This window comes from Nyctereutes procyonoides, unplaced genomic scaffold (genome assembly GCF_905146905.1).
Source record: "Nyctereutes procyonoides isolate TBG_1078 unplaced genomic scaffold, NYPRO_anot_genome, whole genome shotgun sequence".
NCBI lineage: Eukaryota > Metazoa > Chordata > Mammalia > Carnivora > Canidae > Nyctereutes > Nyctereutes procyonoides.
In genome coordinates, this window is record NW_026575118.1 from 819,541 (window position 1) to 837,611 (window position 18,071).

The 18,071-nt window shown below is 33.9% G+C and overlaps 1 protein-coding gene across 3 annotated transcripts in view; it reads left to right on the plus strand.

The window, feature by feature from the left end:
• Positions 1-18,071, plus strand: part of KIF20B (kinesin family member 20B) — a 74,538-nt gene that overhangs the window by 37,396 nt on the left and 19,071 nt on the right. For all 3 annotated transcript variants that reach the window (XM_055334438.1, XM_055334440.1, XM_055334439.1), the window contains 6 exons: positions 238-1,456; positions 1,795-1,933; positions 5,352-5,471; positions 7,517-7,577; positions 17,096-17,221; positions 17,882-18,009. In XM_055334438.1, the coding sequence (XP_055190413.1) occupies positions 238-1,456; positions 1,795-1,933; positions 5,352-5,471; positions 7,517-7,577; positions 17,096-17,221; positions 17,882-18,009 (1,793 nt within the window). The remainder of the gene's footprint in view (positions 1-237; positions 1,457-1,794; positions 1,934-5,351; positions 5,472-7,516; positions 7,578-17,095; positions 17,222-17,881; positions 18,010-18,071) is intronic.

Consider the following 18,071-nt stretch of genomic DNA (forward strand, 5'->3'; position numbering starts at 1 on the left):
CCTGACCTTGGATTGTGCCCTGAGCCAAAGGCAGATGCTCAACCACTGAGCTACCCAGGTGTCCCTGTTTTTGTTTTTTTTTTCTCATTCTGTGGCTTATTTTTGTTTTACATTAAAAGTTTGCTTTCATATTTTTGGTATGTTTTAATATTGGCTTAAAATGGTAACTTTTGGTTTTAGATGTTTGACAGATTAATAATAATTTTATTTTTATAAACAATTTTCTTCTTTTTAAAGGATCTCTACATGTTAGTCCAGCTATCACGGAAGATGAAAAGAAAAGTGAAGAAATGCCAAAGAACATTTCAGAAGATGAAGACATTAAAATTTTACAAGAAAATAATAAAGAGCTGAAAACATGTTTACTTACTGCTAAAAATGAACTTAAAAATGAAAAGGAAGAAAAAGCAGAATTAAATAAAAAGATTATTAGCTTACAGCAGGAACTTTCTTTTTCTGAAAAAAAAAGTTTCACTTTAAGTATAGAGGTCCAGCAAATTCAGTCGAATTATGATAATGCAATTTCTGAATTACATGTGCAGAGAGGTATAAATCAAGAACAGGAGGAAAAGATTGTGAAATTGTCAAAGGAGATAGAAACTGCGAGGAGAAACATCACAAACAACGTTTCACAAATACAATTAATGCAAGCAAAAATAGATGAACTACGAAGGCTTGATTCAGTTTCTCAGATCTCAAACATAGATTTACTCAATTTCAGGGATCTGTCAAGTGGTTCCCAAGAGGATAAACACCTTTTAGATAATGATAATTTGGTAAGTAAGCAGGTTAAAGAATATGGTACTCAAGAACTCCGTAGGAAAAGTTCTTTTCACTCTAGTATTGAAGCCATTTGGGAAGAATGTAAGGAAATTGTAAAGGGCTCTTCCAAAAAAAGTCACCAGATCCAGGAACTGGAACAACAAATTGAAAAATTACAGGCAGAATTAAAAGGTTGTATGGATGAAAACAATAGACTAAAAATAGAGGAGAGGGAGAATAAAAATCAAGGTGACCTATTAAAGGTAAAAGAAAATCTTATACAGCAGTTGAAACAAGAATTGCAAGAAAAAAACACTTCTCTTGATGTTCAAGTACAACACGTAGTTGAAGGGAAGAGAGCACTTTCAGACCTTACACAAGATATTACTTGCTATAAGGTGAAAATAAAGGAACTTGAAGCAATCTTAGAAACTCACAAAGATGAATGTAGTCATTCAGCCAAGTTAGAACAAGAAATTTTGGAAAAGGAATATATCATCTTAAAGCTAGAAAGAAATCTGAAAGATTTTCAAGCAAACCTTCAGGATTCTATCAAAAACACCAAAGATTTAAGTGAAAGGGAAGTCAAATTGAAAGAAGAAATCTCACAATTAACAAGTAATTTGCAAGATGCAAAGCATTCACTTAAGTTAAAAGAAGAAGAAAAGGAAACCAGCTGGCATACAGCAGAGAAGTAAGATAAATGTTATTAAAATGTTTAAAAATGTGCAAAGTGTGTGTTTTATTGACTTTCCTCTCGCTTTTAAATAATTTAGGTGGATATAAATTAATTTAGTAAAATATAGCATGTTTGAAGAGTAAAGATCTTAGTTCAACTAAACCCTTGGAACCAAAAGTTATATGCAAAAATCTGTTTATAAAATCACATGAAATCCTCTCCAAAGGACTCATTCATTAATAAGATATTTCAAGTTTGTGAAAATACAGAATTCTGTAGATTGTTACTAGCTCACATGTATGATCCTATGTGATTTGTAGTGTGTCATTATAGAAAAATGATTTGTGCTTTAGGTTGAAAGAGGAGCTATCTGCAAGCTCTGCTCTTACACAGAATCTAAAAGCAGATCTTCAGAGGAAGGAAGAAGATTATGCTGAGCTGAAAGAGAAACTTGCTGATGCCAAAAAACAGATTGAGCAAGTACAGAAAGAGGTAGGTTTATTTAAAAGTTGCATGGCCAGTTTAAATAACAAATATTGTTTTCATTATATAGCACATTTTTTATTTTATTTTTTAAATATTTATTTATTTATTTATTCATGAGACACACACACACACAGAGGCAGAGACACAGGCAGAGGGAGAAGCAGGCTCCATGCAGGGAGCCTGACGCAGGACTCGATCCCGGGTCTCCAGGATCACGCCCTGGGCCGAAGGCAGTGCTAAACCTCTGAGCCACCCAGGCGTCCCGTCCCTATATAGCACAATTTTTAGACACTGATTTTAGAATTAAACAACATTTATCAACTCCATAAATTTTTTTAAAATGAGAATGCCGTATTTCACAAAAGAAAATTTAGCCAGCTTAAGCAAAGTGAGGAATGTCCAACATTAAGAAAAATATGTGGGGGAGGTTGGTGGGGGTGTGAGTAAAATAGGTGATTTACCTAAGTAAATCAAAATATATAACACAGGTAACTTTTTAAAAGCTGTCCTTGTTGCATTTATTGATTTCTTACAATGAATCTGTATTCATTATAATAAGGGAAATGTAACGAAGTTTTCAGTCAATGGAGGGGAAATACAAACAATACCATCATAGGTAAAATGCAAAAACCTATGTTGTTTCTTATAATTATATACAGAAAGTTTCCAAGTCATGTGACAAATAGACTAGATTAGATTAGAAATGTAAGACAGTAAAGATGACCTAAACTCTTAATTAGTTCTAGGAAAATTCTTAGTCAAATTAGTAAATTCAAAGTAATGTGGCATAATTTGGAAAAGCACTTGTTTGTCACTTAGAAGATTCAGATTATTTACTTTCTATGCATGTGATTTCCTGGTTTAAGTACTATTTCTGAGCACCTTTATTATCAGTAAGCATTTCAAGCATGGTGTAATTGACTTTGAAACACATAGAACCAGTTACTTAAATAATAGTTCTTTTTTCCAATTAAATAATAGCTCCTTTTTCTAATTAAAGACTTTTTATTGTATATGTTATTTGGAAATATTTTTTAACAAATGAAGATATCAATGAAAGCCTTCTTCCCAATCATTTCTTTCTTCTTTTTAAATATAGCCACTCTTGAAAGCATTCTTTTAGATCACTAAAACACACTTTTTAAAAGTTTTAAAAAGATTTTATTTATTTGAGGAAGAAAGTGAGAGAGCATGAATGAGGGTAGGGGCAGAGGGAGAGTGAGAAACAGATTCCCTGCTGAGAAGGGAGCCTGATGCTGGGCTAGACCACAGGACCCTGGGATCATGACCTGAGCTAAAGGCAGTTGCTTAACTAACTGAGCCTCCCAGATGCCCTAAAACACACTTTTAGATCAAGAAAACGTACAAGTATGTATAGTAATTATTTAGATACATGTATTACATTGTATTTAACATTGTATATTAGGTACATATGTATCTAATTAGATACATATATTATGTTGTATTTAACAATATATGTATCTAAGTTTTTATAAATGGGATTATCTATATATAAATAATTGCTTTTTAATTCTTTTTGAGATTTCTTTCCTGCCACTTTTTATAGGGGCATCGCTTTTTAAGTTATGTTTTAATGTATAGATCACCACTGTTACTCTAATGATGGCTATAAAGAGTAAACTCTTTGAAAACTCTTTTTCAAAATAATGTGTAATGTCAGTGCTAGGACTGCTAACAACAACAGTAATAATAGCAGCTTATCCTGGGTCATTAATGCTGAGTTACATATAACATCTCATTGAATTCTCAAATATTAGGGGTAATCATTGTTTTTAACTTAAAATTTCTGGATAAGGAAACATGTATTGAGAGATATAACCTGTCCAAGTTCACTTAGCTAGTAAATGGTAGAGCCAGGATGGAAACTTAAGGTGGTCTTTATTTATTATAGGCTAACAGTTTATAGCTGTAAAATTGGTAAGATTGGTGTTTATTACTACAAGTCCCACATTTTTTATTTATTTTAAAAAAGATTTTATTTCTTTATTCATGACAGACATAGAGACAGAGACATAGGCAGAGGGAGAAGCAGGCTCCATACAGGGAACCCAGGACCCCAGGATCACGCCCTGGGCCAAAGGCAGATGCTAAACCACTGAGCCACCCAGATGTCTCAAGTTCCACATTTTTAAACAAAATAAGATAAAAATAAATATTCTTATTGTATGATTATAAAGGAAATGTATATTTATTATAGTAAATTTGGAACATTTAGAAAACCTAAAAAGGAATGTAAAAATTCCCTGAAACCAAATCACTCAGAGCTACTATTAGTATGTATTTTTTCCATGGTTTTTATAAAGGAGGAATTTTTCAACTTACTTCATTTTATGAAATCTCTGGGATTGGTATAATGGAGATTGGCTTAAAGATGTTCATAAATTATCTTTTTTTTTTTTTTCTTTTGGTGAAGATTTACACGCTAGTTCATAGTGGTTTTGATTTCTTTAGCAAGTTTGTAGAACTAGGTTACCAGTAATGTCAAAAAATCAATTGACTTTCACATGCGTGGATAACTTTTGATCTTTTAACTGTTCCATTTTCATCCTCTGTGGGCCATTATTAGCTCTTAAAGTATTTCTTGTATTACTGGATCACATTACTCATAACCCTTGGAAATCTGAGCCAGTATTTTCCTCTTAGACTATCTTTATTGATTTTTCTGTGAAATTGATTTTGCTATTGCAAAGTGCTGTGTTGATTCTTTTTTGAGAGCACTTACAGAGTTTTAGATTCTTAAAATATTATGAGAAGAAAGTAATCTTTTCATATGCATTCTTCTTTAGTATATTAAAATTTTTTCTGATACTTTGAAGCCATGTCATATAGTATGTTAGAATCTATAACTTTTCCAATGGGTTTTATTTTTTTATTTTTATTTTTTTAAAATTTTTTATTTATGATAGTCACAGAGAGAGAGAGAGAGAGAGAGAGAGAGAGAGAGGCAGAGACACAGGCAGAGGGAGAAGCAGGCTCCATGCACCGGGAGCCCGACGTGGGATTCGATCCCGGGTCTCCAGGATCGCGCCCTGGGCCAAAGGCAGGCGCCAAACCACTGCGCCACCCAGGGATCCCCTCCAATGGGTTTTATTTTATTTTTATTTTTATTTTTTTAATTATTTTATTTTATTTTATTTACGATAGTCATACAGAGAGAGAGAGAGGCAGAGACACAGGCAGAGGGAGAAGCAGGCTCCATGCACCAGGAGCCTGACGTGGGATTCGATCCCGGGTCTCTAGGATCGCGCCCTGGGCCAAAGGCAGGCGCCAAACCGCTGCGCCACCCAGGGATCCCCTCCAATGGGTTTTAAAGGCTATGAATCACTGAACCACTGACCATGAATTTTAAACAACAAAAAACAGTATTTTAAAAAATATTTTGTTTTATGAACATTACTTTTAGGTATCTGTAATGCGTGATGAGGAGAAATTACTGAGGATTAAAGTTAATGAACTGGAGAAAAAGAAAAACCAGTGTTCTCAGGAAATAGATATCAAACAGCGAACCATTCAGCAACTCAAGGTAACAGTTTTGTTTTTGAAAATACTTTAAGTAGATTCTGTTGGTTTATTTTAGTGTATAGTTAAATGTTATCAGGTTTTTTTTTTAAGATTTTATTTATTTGTTTTAGAGGATGCAAACGGGAGAGGGGGTAAAAGGAGAGGGAGAGAGAGAATCTCAAATAGATTCCCCACTGAGCATGGAGCCCTATGCTGGGCTCCATTTCATGGTCCTGAGGTCATGACCTAAGTCATAATCAAGAGTCAGACACTTAACCAGCTGAGCCACCCAGGCACCCCAGTGTATCAGTTCATTATAACAAATTCTCTTTTGACAATTTCTGGAATTTAAATACTAATTATTAGGGTGCCTGGGTGGGTCAGTCAGTTAAGTGTCTGCCTTTGGCTTTGGTCATGATCCCTGGGATCGAGCCCTACATTGGGGGGTCCCTGCTCAGTGGGGAGTCTGCTTCTCCCACTGCCCCTCCCCCTGCTTGTGCTTCCTCTTTCTTTCTCTCTCTCAAATAAATAAATAAAATCTTTTAAAAAATTAAAGTTGTAGTGATTTGCTTTTAATGAATAGAGTGTAGAAAGAAAAAATTAGTGTCTCTACAGTAGAGAAACCTGGCAGACCCCACCTTAACCAGGTGTTCAAGAATACCATCACCAGTAGTAAGTCATGTTGATACCATGTACTTTACTGTTTGATGTTACTAGAAGGGCACATCTCTTATCTCTTTCCCGAAATCTATAACCTCAGTCTAATTATGAGACAACATCAGACAAATCCAGACTTGAAGATATTGTACAAAATATCCAACCAGTAAAAAGTGTCAAGGTTATAAAAGAAAAGGACTACCAAGGACTTCTCGTAGATTGGAGGAGACTAAGGGGACAAGATTACTAAATGCTGTCCTGTATCCTCTATGGGATCCTAGAAGAGTGAAAAAGGAGATCACTGGACACTGGTGAAATCAAAATACAGTCTGTAGTGTTGTTAATATTACTATACCAGTGCTAGTTTCCTTTTTTCATACAAAGATGATTTTTTCCATATTTTAAATAATAGAACATAGAGATTTTAACTCATTTTTCAGCCCAGTGTTTCTTGATTTTTAAATAAATGTACCGTGGTAATAGTTAACATTAGGGGAAGCTAAGTAGAGCTTATTCAGGAAATGTCTGCTGTCTTTGCAATTCTGTAAATTTCAAATTATTTCAAAATAAAAAGTAAAAATGTGAAGTTAACGTCTTATAAATTATTTTTCAAAAGGACACCTAAAAAAGCAAAATCTCTTTGTAAGTGGTTATATTTTGCTTGACATTAATTAAATGGATTGGGCTACAATGAATGGATTTATTGTATTTGCATGTTGGATTTTAAATGAAGCAAACTAATGAGTATTCAGGTGCAAACACATTTTAATTTTTAACTGAATCTAAATAAAGCAGTCTGTACTTAATACGTTTCAGAGATTTCCAGGTTCTGTAATGATTCATTCCAATTCAATCAGCACATATAGAGATAGTGCTGATATTAAGTGAGATAGGCAGTAAAGGTTGGATTACCTGATAGGTTAAAACTGGAATTGGAGGATTTCCAGTGCCTGTAATATACTCTTGCCTCTTGTGGCTCCTGTTATTTTTTCAAATTTCCCAGCTACTTTCTACATAGAGGAGATGGAGGACCCTATTTTTCCTGCCCTTTGAGTTTATTGATAGAGAGCTTTGTTTTATGACTTTCCTTGTTTCCCCTATGTTAAATTCATGAGCCTCCATTTCCTCATTTTTGCTTTTTTGTGTTGTGTAAGAGAACATGGTAGCTTAAAACATTGGGTAAATAAAATGGGCAGTAACTTTGAGGTAGATAAAAGGTATCAAGTTTTGTTTTTCACCCTGCCCTTTTGTCCAAGGCAAAGGAAACTTGGAAGCATGAGACGAGTAGTCAGCTTTGTAGGAGACAAGAGTTCAGACCCAACATTGGATCCTGTTTTCAAGTCCCACTATTAAATATTGCTGTGCATTTTAGTTACATTTGCATTTAATTCATGTTCTTCCATTTTGCAGGAGCAGTTAAGTAATCAGAATGTGGAAGAAGCTATACAGCAGTATGAGAGAGTGTGTAAAGGTCAGGAACAAACCTCTATTTCCAGTACTAAATAACTGCAAAATAGGTAGTTGCAGTAATAACTGAGTTAACATTTTCCTTTGAAAATTGTAAAATAAGGTCAACATAAGATGTAACTTTATTGAAAGAGAAAAGCAAAAAAAAAAAAACAAAAAAAACCCAAAAAAACATTGATTCTAATGAGTGGCTCGTCAACATAAGGTTTATTCTTAGAAAAATAAAACATTCAGTTAAAGGAATACTGATTTTAAGTAATGCCCAATATTTTGTGAAAAATAAAAATGGTTATATTGGTCACAATGAATGGACTAGATTTCTAGACAAAATTGTGTAAGAATGTATATGTCCAGTAAAACATCTTTAAAGTATTTTAAAAAAGTGTTTAAAAACCATTAAATACTTTAGATTCAAATCTTATGTGTTGAATTATATATACCTTTCTTACTCAAATTTTGATTTTTATTTTTTTTTTATTTTTTATTTTTTTTTTTTTAATTTTTTTTTTTTTATTTATTTATGATAGTCAGAGAGAGAGAGAGAGAGAGAGAGAGGCAGAGACAGAAGCAGGCTCCATGCACCGGGAGCCTGACGTGGGATTCGATCCCGGGTCTCCAGTATCGCACCCTGGGCCAAAGGCAGGCGCTAAACCGCTGCGCCACCCAGGGATCCCCAAATTTTGATTTTTAAATTCAAAATATAAAATTACCTTTGTAGATGATACATACATCTTTCTTTCATTAGTACATTTGTCTCCTCTTCCTCGCTCACCCCTTAATCTCTTGGTTGTGTGAGTAAGTAGAGCTGGAATTTGAATCTAGGTCTATTTCACTCTTAAGTTTCAGATTCTTGTACTAATTTGTACTGTTTGTACTTGGCCAACTAAAAAGAAAGAGGTAGGACAACCAGGTTATTGCTTGTTTAGATGACTTGAACATTTGTGGGATTTACTTGGATCAATAACTTGAGTGTGTATGTGTGTGTGTGTGTGTGTGTGTCTCTGCACACTGTCCTATTTTCTCTTGCCTTTCTTTTAGGCTTTTGTCCCTTAACATTTTCTATTTCCATAATCTTTTTAGGGGTTTTCTTTACTTTTGGTTCCTTTGTCATTGTTGGCAAATGTGAACAGATCTTAGTGGTTCTGAAAATGCACGCCCTTGGACCAAGATAAAGTTTCTATCGTATTTTAATTTTTCCTCTCTGGGCCAGATATCGAGAACTTTGACTACTTTGATTTGGCTTCTATCTTCTCCATGCTCTTGAAACTTGCTCTCAAGTCACTTGTAACCTGCATATTTTCAAATCTATTAACTTTTTGCAATCCCTCTTTTCCTCTGTTATATTACTTTAACATAGTTGTCCACCCTCTTCCTTTTTCTCATTTTCACTTTTTACGTAGTGTTTATTGTGTGTGAATATATTTTTTCCTAAATAAAATGGTAATGTCTAGCTTCTCCCTCTTTGAAACTTGTCTCAACTCTTGTGATCTCTTCTGTACCAGTTATTGTCTATCTCTTTCAGCTACTTTGGCAACTTTCCTGATTAAGACATTATTTTCTTTTTTTTTTTTTTTCTTTATTTTTCTTGCTGGAAAGTCCATTTGCTTCTGTGATTTCAGTTATGCATGAGACACAACAAACAAGTGCATTTTCAGTTCTGCCTCTATATTTCTGTTTAAACACTGAATACCATTTACTTAGATATCTTAGTTTAAAATCTTTTTTAATGGAGATATAATACATAATAATTATCTTTTAAAAGTGTACAGTTTAGTGCATTTTAGTATATTCACAAGGTTGTACAATCACTGTCACTGTCTAATTCCAGAACATTTTCATCACCCCAGAAAGAAACCTTGTACCCATTTAGCTATCACTCCTCAGTCCCTGTCAACTACTGATCTGCTTTCTGTCTCTGGATTTGCCTTTTGCAGGCATTTCGTCTAAGTGGGTACATATAATATATGGCTTTTTGTGCCTAACTTCTTTCATTTAGCATTATGTTTTCAAGTTTCATCCATACTGTAGCAGTATTAATACTTAATTCCTTTTCATGGCTGAAGAATGCTTCATTATAATGAATGTAGTACATTTTATTTATGTTATCATTTGATGAACATTTGGATTACTTGTCCTTGTTGACTTTTATGACTATTTGTGTACAAATTTTGGGGTGAACATATGTTTTCAGTTCTCTTGGGGGATCCAGGAGTGGAATTACTGGGTTCTATGATAGCTCTGTTTTAACTTTTTGAAGAACATTTTCCCCCAGTGGCTATACTGAAGGCTCTGGTGTCTCTGCACATTGCCAACCCTTGTTATTTTTCATTTAAAAAAATTATAGCTATCTTATATTAGCTTCCTAGGGTTGCTGTAGCAAAGTACCATGAACTCGGTGCTTAAAACAATGGAAGTTCTCGCACAGTCCTAAAAGCTAGAAATCCAAAATAAAGGTATTGACAGAGCAGGCTATGCTTCCTTTGAAGATTCTGGGGAAGAATCTTTCCTTGTCTCTTCTAATTTCTAGTGGTTGATGGCAGTCCTTTGTATTCCTTGGCTTATGGCAGCGTGACTCCAGTCTGTCTTTGTTTTAACATGGCCATCTTTCTTTTGGATGTTTGTATATTCCTGTCTTCTCCTTGTGTCTCTGTCCAAATTTCCCTCTTCTTACAAGGAGACCAGTCATATTAGATTTAGGGCCCACTATAAGTGACCTTATTCTTAATTTGATTGTATCTGCAAGTACCCTATTTCCAAATAAGATCATATTCATAGTGGATGGGCATGAATTTTGGGGGGCTACTTTTTAGCCTAACATACTTCTGGGTATAAAGCAATATGTCATTGTGGCTTTGATTTGCATTTCTCTAATGACTAATGATATTGAGCATATTGTGCTATAGTCCATTTATGTATCTTCTTTGAGAAATTGAAGTCCTTTGCCCATGTTTCAGTTGGGTTATTTCTCTTTTTATTACGGAGTTGTAAGAGTTCTTTATATATTCTGGATATATGACTTAGCAGATAGATTTGCAAATGTTTTATCCCGTTTTGTGGGTGGTTTTTCACTTCCTTGATTTGTCCTTTGATGCATAAAAGTTTTTAATTTTCACAAAGTCCAATTTATCTGTTTCAGTTGATTGTATTTTAGGTGTCATGTCTAAAAACCATTGCTGAAGCCAAAGTCATTTAGGTTTTCTTCTAAGAGTTTTATAATTTTAGCTCTTATATTTAGATCTTTGATTCCTTTTGAATTAATCTACTTGCATATAATTTGTATATTTTGAAAAAAAATAATTTGTATATTTTGTGAGGTAGGTGTCTAAATTATTTTGCATATGGAGAAGCAGTTGTCTAGTACCATTTTTTGAAAAAACTGTGCTTTCTCCTATTACATTGATTGTTTTTGCACTTTTGTTGAAAATCAGTTGACCATAAATGTAAAGGTTTATTTCTGAACTTTCAATGCCTGTAACACACTATATTGATACTGTAATTTTATAGTAAGTTCTGAAATTGGAAAGTTTGGTTTTTCCTACTTTTGTTTTTTTGCAAAATTGTTTTGGCTACTTTGCATTTCATTGCATTTCCACATAAATTTTAGGATCAGCTTGTCATTCTCTGCAAAAAAGCCAGCTGGAATTTTAATGGAGATTGTCTTAAATCTGAGAATCTGTTTGGGGAAATTGCTAGCCAAACAATATTAACCACGGAATATCTTCATTTAGCTAAACCTTCTATAATTCCTTTCACTGTATAAATTTTGTACCTCTTTTGTTTATTTCTGAGTATTTAAGTCTTTATGACACTGTTAAAAATGGAATTGTTTCCTTAATACCATTTTTTTGGATTGTTAGTTGCTATTATATAGAAATACATAGATTTAATTATATTTATCTTGTATCTTGTAAACTTGCTGAACTAATTTATGAACTCTAATAAGATTTTCTTTCTCCCTTTTTTCTTATATATAAAGTATCCTGTTATTTGCAAATATAGTTTTACTTCTTCCTTTCTATTCTGTTTGTCTTTTTTAATGATTTTATTTATTTATTTATTTATTTATTTATTTATTTATTTATTTATTTATTTATTTATGACACACAGAGAGAGAGGCAGAGACATAGGCAGAGGGAGAAGTAGGCTCCCCATAAGGAGCCTGATGTGGGACTCAATCCTGTATCCCGGGATCAGGACCTGAGCCTAAGACAGATGCTCAACTGTTCAGCCATCCAGGCGTCCCTCTGTTTGCGTTTTATTTCTTGTTCTTATCTAAATGCTCTGGCTAAAACCTCCAGAATACTGTTAAGTAGAAGTGGTGAGACTGGACATTTTTAATTTCTTATTTCTGATCTTAGGGGGAAAGTTTTCATTCTTTCACCGTTATGTGTATTTTTTAATTTTATTTTTATTTTATGATAGTCACAGAGAGAGAGAGAGAGGCAGAGACACAGGCAGAGTGAGAAGCAGGCTCTATGCACCGGGAGCCCAACGTGGGATTCGATCCTGGTCTCCAGGATCGCGCCCTGGACCAAAGGCAGGCGCCAAACTGCTGCGCCACCCAGGGATCCCACCATTATGTGTATTAACTGTGGGGTTTTTATAGATGCTTCTTATCAGGTTGAGGAAGGTCCTTCCCTTCTGTTCCTAGTCTGTTGAATGTTTTTATCATTAAAATGTGTTGAATTTTGTCCAGTGTGTTATGCTCTATCCATTGAGACAGTCATGTGGTTTTGTTCTTTATTAATAATGTGCATACGACTGATTTTCGTATGTTGAACTAAACTTGCATTTCAAGGACGAATCCCACTTAGTCATGGTGTATGATGCTTTTTATAAGTTGCTGGGTTTGGTTTGTTAGTATTCTTTTGAGGTTTTGTGACTATTTTCATACAGGTAATTGGTCTACAATTTTTTTTATGCTGAGTGGTTTTGAAATCTTGTTAAATTTTGCACCTGAGTGTCTTTTTCTGCTAAAGTTGCCTTACTTTTTTTTTTAATGGCCTTATTTTTCTGGATCTTTCTACTACTGATGTCTGTTATTTCCATTGTTTAGACCAGGGTTTAGCAAATGACAGCCTTCTGACCAAATCCAGTTTACTGCCTAATTTTGCAAGTAAAGTTTTATTGGAACATAGCAACACATTCTTTTTTGTATTGTCTGGCTGCTTTCACATTACAGTGGCAGAGGTAAATAGTTTTGATAGGTCTTAAAATGATAATTATCTGACTTTGCAGAAAATATTTGCCTGCCCTTGGTTTTAGACTGTAAATAATATTATTTCCCCTTACCCTCAGTTCTATTATGCAAATTCTGTTACCTTTTCCTAGTGACTCACCTTACTTGTCCTATCTGATTGCCAGGCTAGATGTTAAACTCACTCTCTTGTATAGCAACATGAGTAGATTAAATTTTTTTTTAAAGATTTTATTTATTTATTAATGAGAGACACACAGAGAGAGGCAGAGACACAGAGGGAGAAGCAGGTTCCTCACAGGGAGCCTGATGTGGGCCTTGATCCTGGGACTGGGATCATGCCCTGAGCCAAAGACAGATGCTCAACTGCTGAGCCACCCAGACATCCCTAGATTAAATTTTTTTTTTCCTAGATTAAATTTTTTTAAAAACTCTTCTTTCATTGTGTCATTTTCCTATTAAAAGTTTTTAATTCTTTTATACTGCCTACATAATAAACTTCCATCATCTACCTTACCGTGTTCTAGCCTAATAGAACTTTTCTGCTCTATCCAGACTAATTTGTTCCCTGTTGTGATCTGCTTTATTTTGCCTCTATTCCTGTGATAAAGAAGACAAATAAAAGACCCCAGAGGAAATCCCTAACTGAAACAAGTTTCAGGGTGTCTGGGTGGCTTTGTCAGTTAAGCGAATGCCTTTGGCTCAGGTCATAATCCCTGGATCCTGGATTTGAGCTCCATGTCAGGCTCTCTGCTCAGCAGGGAGTCTGCTTCTCCTTTTCCCTCTGCTCCTCCTTCTCTGCTTGTGCTCTCCTTCTCTCTCTCAAATAAATGAAGTCTTTAAAAAAAATCAAAGAAGTTTCTACATATTTGGGAAATTTTGAGAAATTTTTCCATATATTCACACACAGATCTACTTTATCTTTTTCCCCTTTTAACCCTTCTTTTAAAAGCCTGAATAATATTTCATTTAATGATATTGATACATAATTTATTTAATATCTTTTTTTATAAATGGGAAAAGAAAATATTATTCCCTTAAAAGAAATCCTTAAGAAAATGCAACAAAATTGATTTGGATAGAGGAGATAAAGCTGAGTCCTAATATACATTGTTGCCAGAAATGGAGTCCTTCCTTTGACTAAAGACATGGTGTTGATCACAAGTGAAACATAATTTCAAAGTCCAGTAGAGACAAAATTATATGCTAATTTAAGGTACTACTTTAGTTGCTTTTAAAGTTGGAATGATGATTCCAACTTTCCTATTTTTCTCAAATTTTAATTAAGAAAGAAGTATTTGTGAACAAATAAAGTCAATATAAAGATCATCTGAATACTTTTTTAATAGATTTAGTATTTTCAAGTATTTTCCCATATTTTCATCTCTGTCTCTCTTTTTCTAATATGTTTGTATAAAACTGAGCAGCTTAAAAGATACTTGCAGACAGTGATACTTTATACTTTATCATGAAGTTTGTAAGCTAAGTACTTACCTTGCATAATAAAATACAATATCATTATATCTAAGAAAATCAGCGCATTTTATCATCTACTCTCCAGTTAATAGGACCTCTTTTGATGAAAAAAAATATTTCTGGTTATTTTAGATATGATTTTTTTTGTTATTCTAGACATTAGCATGAACTACTGTGAATAAATATGTAAATATATTTGTGGGGGGAAATCTAGCAGTGTATTAATACACCCTAATGGTGTATTAAAATTTTGATAAGTATTGCTAAATTGCTCCCTAAGTTCTTTTTTTTTTTTAAGATTTTATTTATTTATTCATAAGAGACACACACACACAGAGAGAGAGAGAGAGAGAGAGAGAGAGGCAGAGACACAGAGGAGAAGCAGACTCCATGCAGGAAGCCCGATGTGGGACTCCAGGATCACGCCCTGAGCCAAAGGCAGGCGTCAAACCGCTGAGCCACCTAGGATCCCCCCTAAAGTTGTTATATTAGTTTATGTTCACATTAAAATAGTGTGTAAGATGCCCATTCCCCCCTATTTTTTGCCAGTATTAGGTGTTACCAAACTTTAAAAATATTGCCAATGCGATTTGTGAAAATGGTATCATGTGGTTTCAGGCTTCTGTAGTTGTTTTATATACATCCAGTACAGTAATATTCTGAAATAAATCTCAACTTAAGTATTTCTTATCTGGGGTTTTACATGACATATTTATTTCTGTCCTTAGCTTATGTGTTGTCTCTTTTTTCCACTTCTTTCCTGTTCTCAAATTTTTTTTTTAAAGATTTTATTTGTTTATTCATGAGAGACACAGAAAAAGAGAGGCAGAGACACAGGCAGAGGGAGAAGCAGGCTCCCCACAAGGAGCCTGATGTGGGACTCGATCCTGGGACTCCAGGATTATGTGCTGAGACTAAGGCAGATGCTTAATCGCTGAGCCACCCAGGCATCCCCTGTTCTCAAATGCTATGTTGAAGCCTTTCCTCCTTGATCTCTTCCTGGGACTCTATAGCTCTCAGTGATCTTCTACCCTGAATGTTATGCACTTGATTGCTGGTTCATTTGACAGTCCTTTATTTAGCTGTAGTAGCTCATAGCTATTTTTATTTTATTTTATTTTACTATCTTTAGATAGTAGTGAAGTGGTATCTGTCTCATTGTCTTTATGTTGTTGCCTTATTTTTTTTTAAGATTTTATTTTTATTACTTTATTTTAAAAAATGTTTATTTATTTTTGGAGAAAAAGAAATCACATGCAAGTATGAAGATGGGCAAGTTGGTGGGGTGAGCAGAGGGAATGGGACAAGCAGACCTCGTGCTAAGCACAGACCCCAAGGCAGGGCTTGTTTACACAGCCGTCATGAGCTGAAATCAAGAGTTGGATGCTTAACTCACTGAGCCAACGAAGTGCCTCCAAAGATATTATTTTTAAGTAATCTCTGTACCTAATGTGGGCTCTAATCCACAAACCTAAGATCAAGAGTCACACCCTGCACTGACTGAGCCAGCCAGGCATCCCATTTTATTTTGTTTCATTTGTTGCATATTTCTGATTCTTTCCTGAAATGAAATGTAAATTTTGGAGGCAGGGGCTGATAAATAATTTCTCTCTCTCTCTCTCTCTCTCTCTTTTTTTTTTTAAACTACACCTACTTTTCAAGTAATAGGTGGATAGTTATAGTCAGTGAAATTATCATTAGTGTCCTGAGACTTTCCTAATTGATAACAAGATATTTAATTAAACCTTTTTCTTTCTAGCCTTCTAGTTTAGAGCAAAATACAAGGTAGAAAAGGATTCTTTGAAAAAATTTTTATTAATTGTATAATTTGAATATATTTGGAAATCATGCTTTTTGAAAGAAGGAGTTTAGATAATAATACCAGGACTCCTTTAATCATAGGAAGAATTCTGTTTTATTAGCATTCCTGGTAGCTTATGTAAATGGACAGAATACTGAAATTACTTGTACAATTTTTTATTATTTTATTAAATTTGTCTTTATTATTTTTTTAAGTTTGCTATTTATATGCACCTTGAGGAGCCATTTTTTGAGATTTTTGTAATTTTTAATGTTTAGTGACCTGAGGTTGAACTATATGCATTTATAGGTTTATTACCTCTGACATCAGTTTTGGTGAGGTGTTTGAAATGTGCCCTGCTTCAAATGTAGCCATCACCGAGGCAACAAAGTAATCTTTCCCCTTTTTTACTTCTTTCCAGCAGATAGCATTAAAATGGAATTGTTTATAAGTCATTATTGTAATGTCATCATTTTTTAAGGGCCAGAGACAATTTTGGTAAGGCTAGTAGCACATTCATTCCTGAAGAGCTGGTATTAAAAATACTAGAAGTAAAGTTTTGGCTTTGGAAATTTTTGTAGAAAAAAATCAGTGATTAAAAAAAGTCAAATTGAGATTGACCCTTTTTGCTTTTAGGAAGTGAAAGTTTTACTTTTGGCTTGAAATATTAACACTGAAAATACATGTTTTGCCAAATAACCTTTTTTATAAATCCCAAGATTTATGTTAGTATTAATAGTTTAAGATTATAAAAAATTGTTAATTTTATCTGAAGAGATTTTCTTTTCCATCCATCCATCCATTCCTGCAGTCATCCAGATACCTATCTGAACGTCAGACACTTATTTGGTGCCTGTTATCTGCTAGGACCATTCTAGACATAGAGGTACAGCAGTGAACAAGACAAAGCTTCTGTCTACAGGGTTCTCACATTCTAATTCTATGTGGGTTAATAAAAGTGTATTTTCATTTTAGAAGAACTCAAGAAAAATTGGATATCTAGATGTAGATGTTAGTAGTTTCTAAAATGTTCTCTCTGCATTTTTAGATCTGAATGTTAAAGAGAAAATAATTGAAGACATGCGAATGACGCTGGAAGAACAGGAAGAAACCCAGGCAGAACAAGATCGCGTGCTCGAGGCTAAACTAGAGGAAGCTGAAGGACTGGCCACAGGTAGAACAGATGCTTAAATATCAAGATCTACTTTTCATTTTCTGTATTTTCCTAGATTTCTTTCCTTTTTTCAAGTAGTTGAATATACTATTTTGTAGTGAAAAAGTATTGATGTGTTTTTGGAATGTCTTATCACTTGCCGTTTCCAAAGTGATTAAAATTGTTTTATCCAAGTAAAATTGTATGTAGTAAAGAAGGAATAAGGACACTTTGATAATAACTGGATAATTTACAATGTTTCCCAGACATTAAAAACAAACTTTTCAACTGACTTTTAGCTCTGCCCAGCTTCTTAGAATCATCTTATATGTTTATCTTGGTAAATACTCTGATTCCATCCTTCAGAATACCATCAGATTAAAATTTTTTTTTTATTTTTGAGAACTACATGAGGTTTCCTATATAATTAAGATTGAGATGTGTTTATACTGTACACTCTGCACACTATTCAGTGGGTTCTTGAGACGTCCTTGTACTTCCTCTTCTCTAAGAATTTGGTAAGAACTCTTAAAAGTTCATTCCTTAGAATTGTCTCAGTTCTATCTGTGTTTATGTTTTTCTTTGGGCTCTGCTGATTATCTGTATCTCATGCCACATGTATCTCTATATGGTAGAACTTTTGCATGTACTTTAAAAAATAATTTTATGTTTTCAAATTAGAATTGGAAAAATGGAAGGAAAAATGTAAAGATCTGGAAGCCAAAAGTAATCAAAGGTCAAATAAAGAACTTGAAGATAATACAGATGTACTTAGTGAAAAGCTCAGTAAGCTTCAGGATGAGTTACAGGTATGATTTTATGTGTATATGTATCCATGTATTTCTCATGAGAGGAGAATTCAGCAAATATT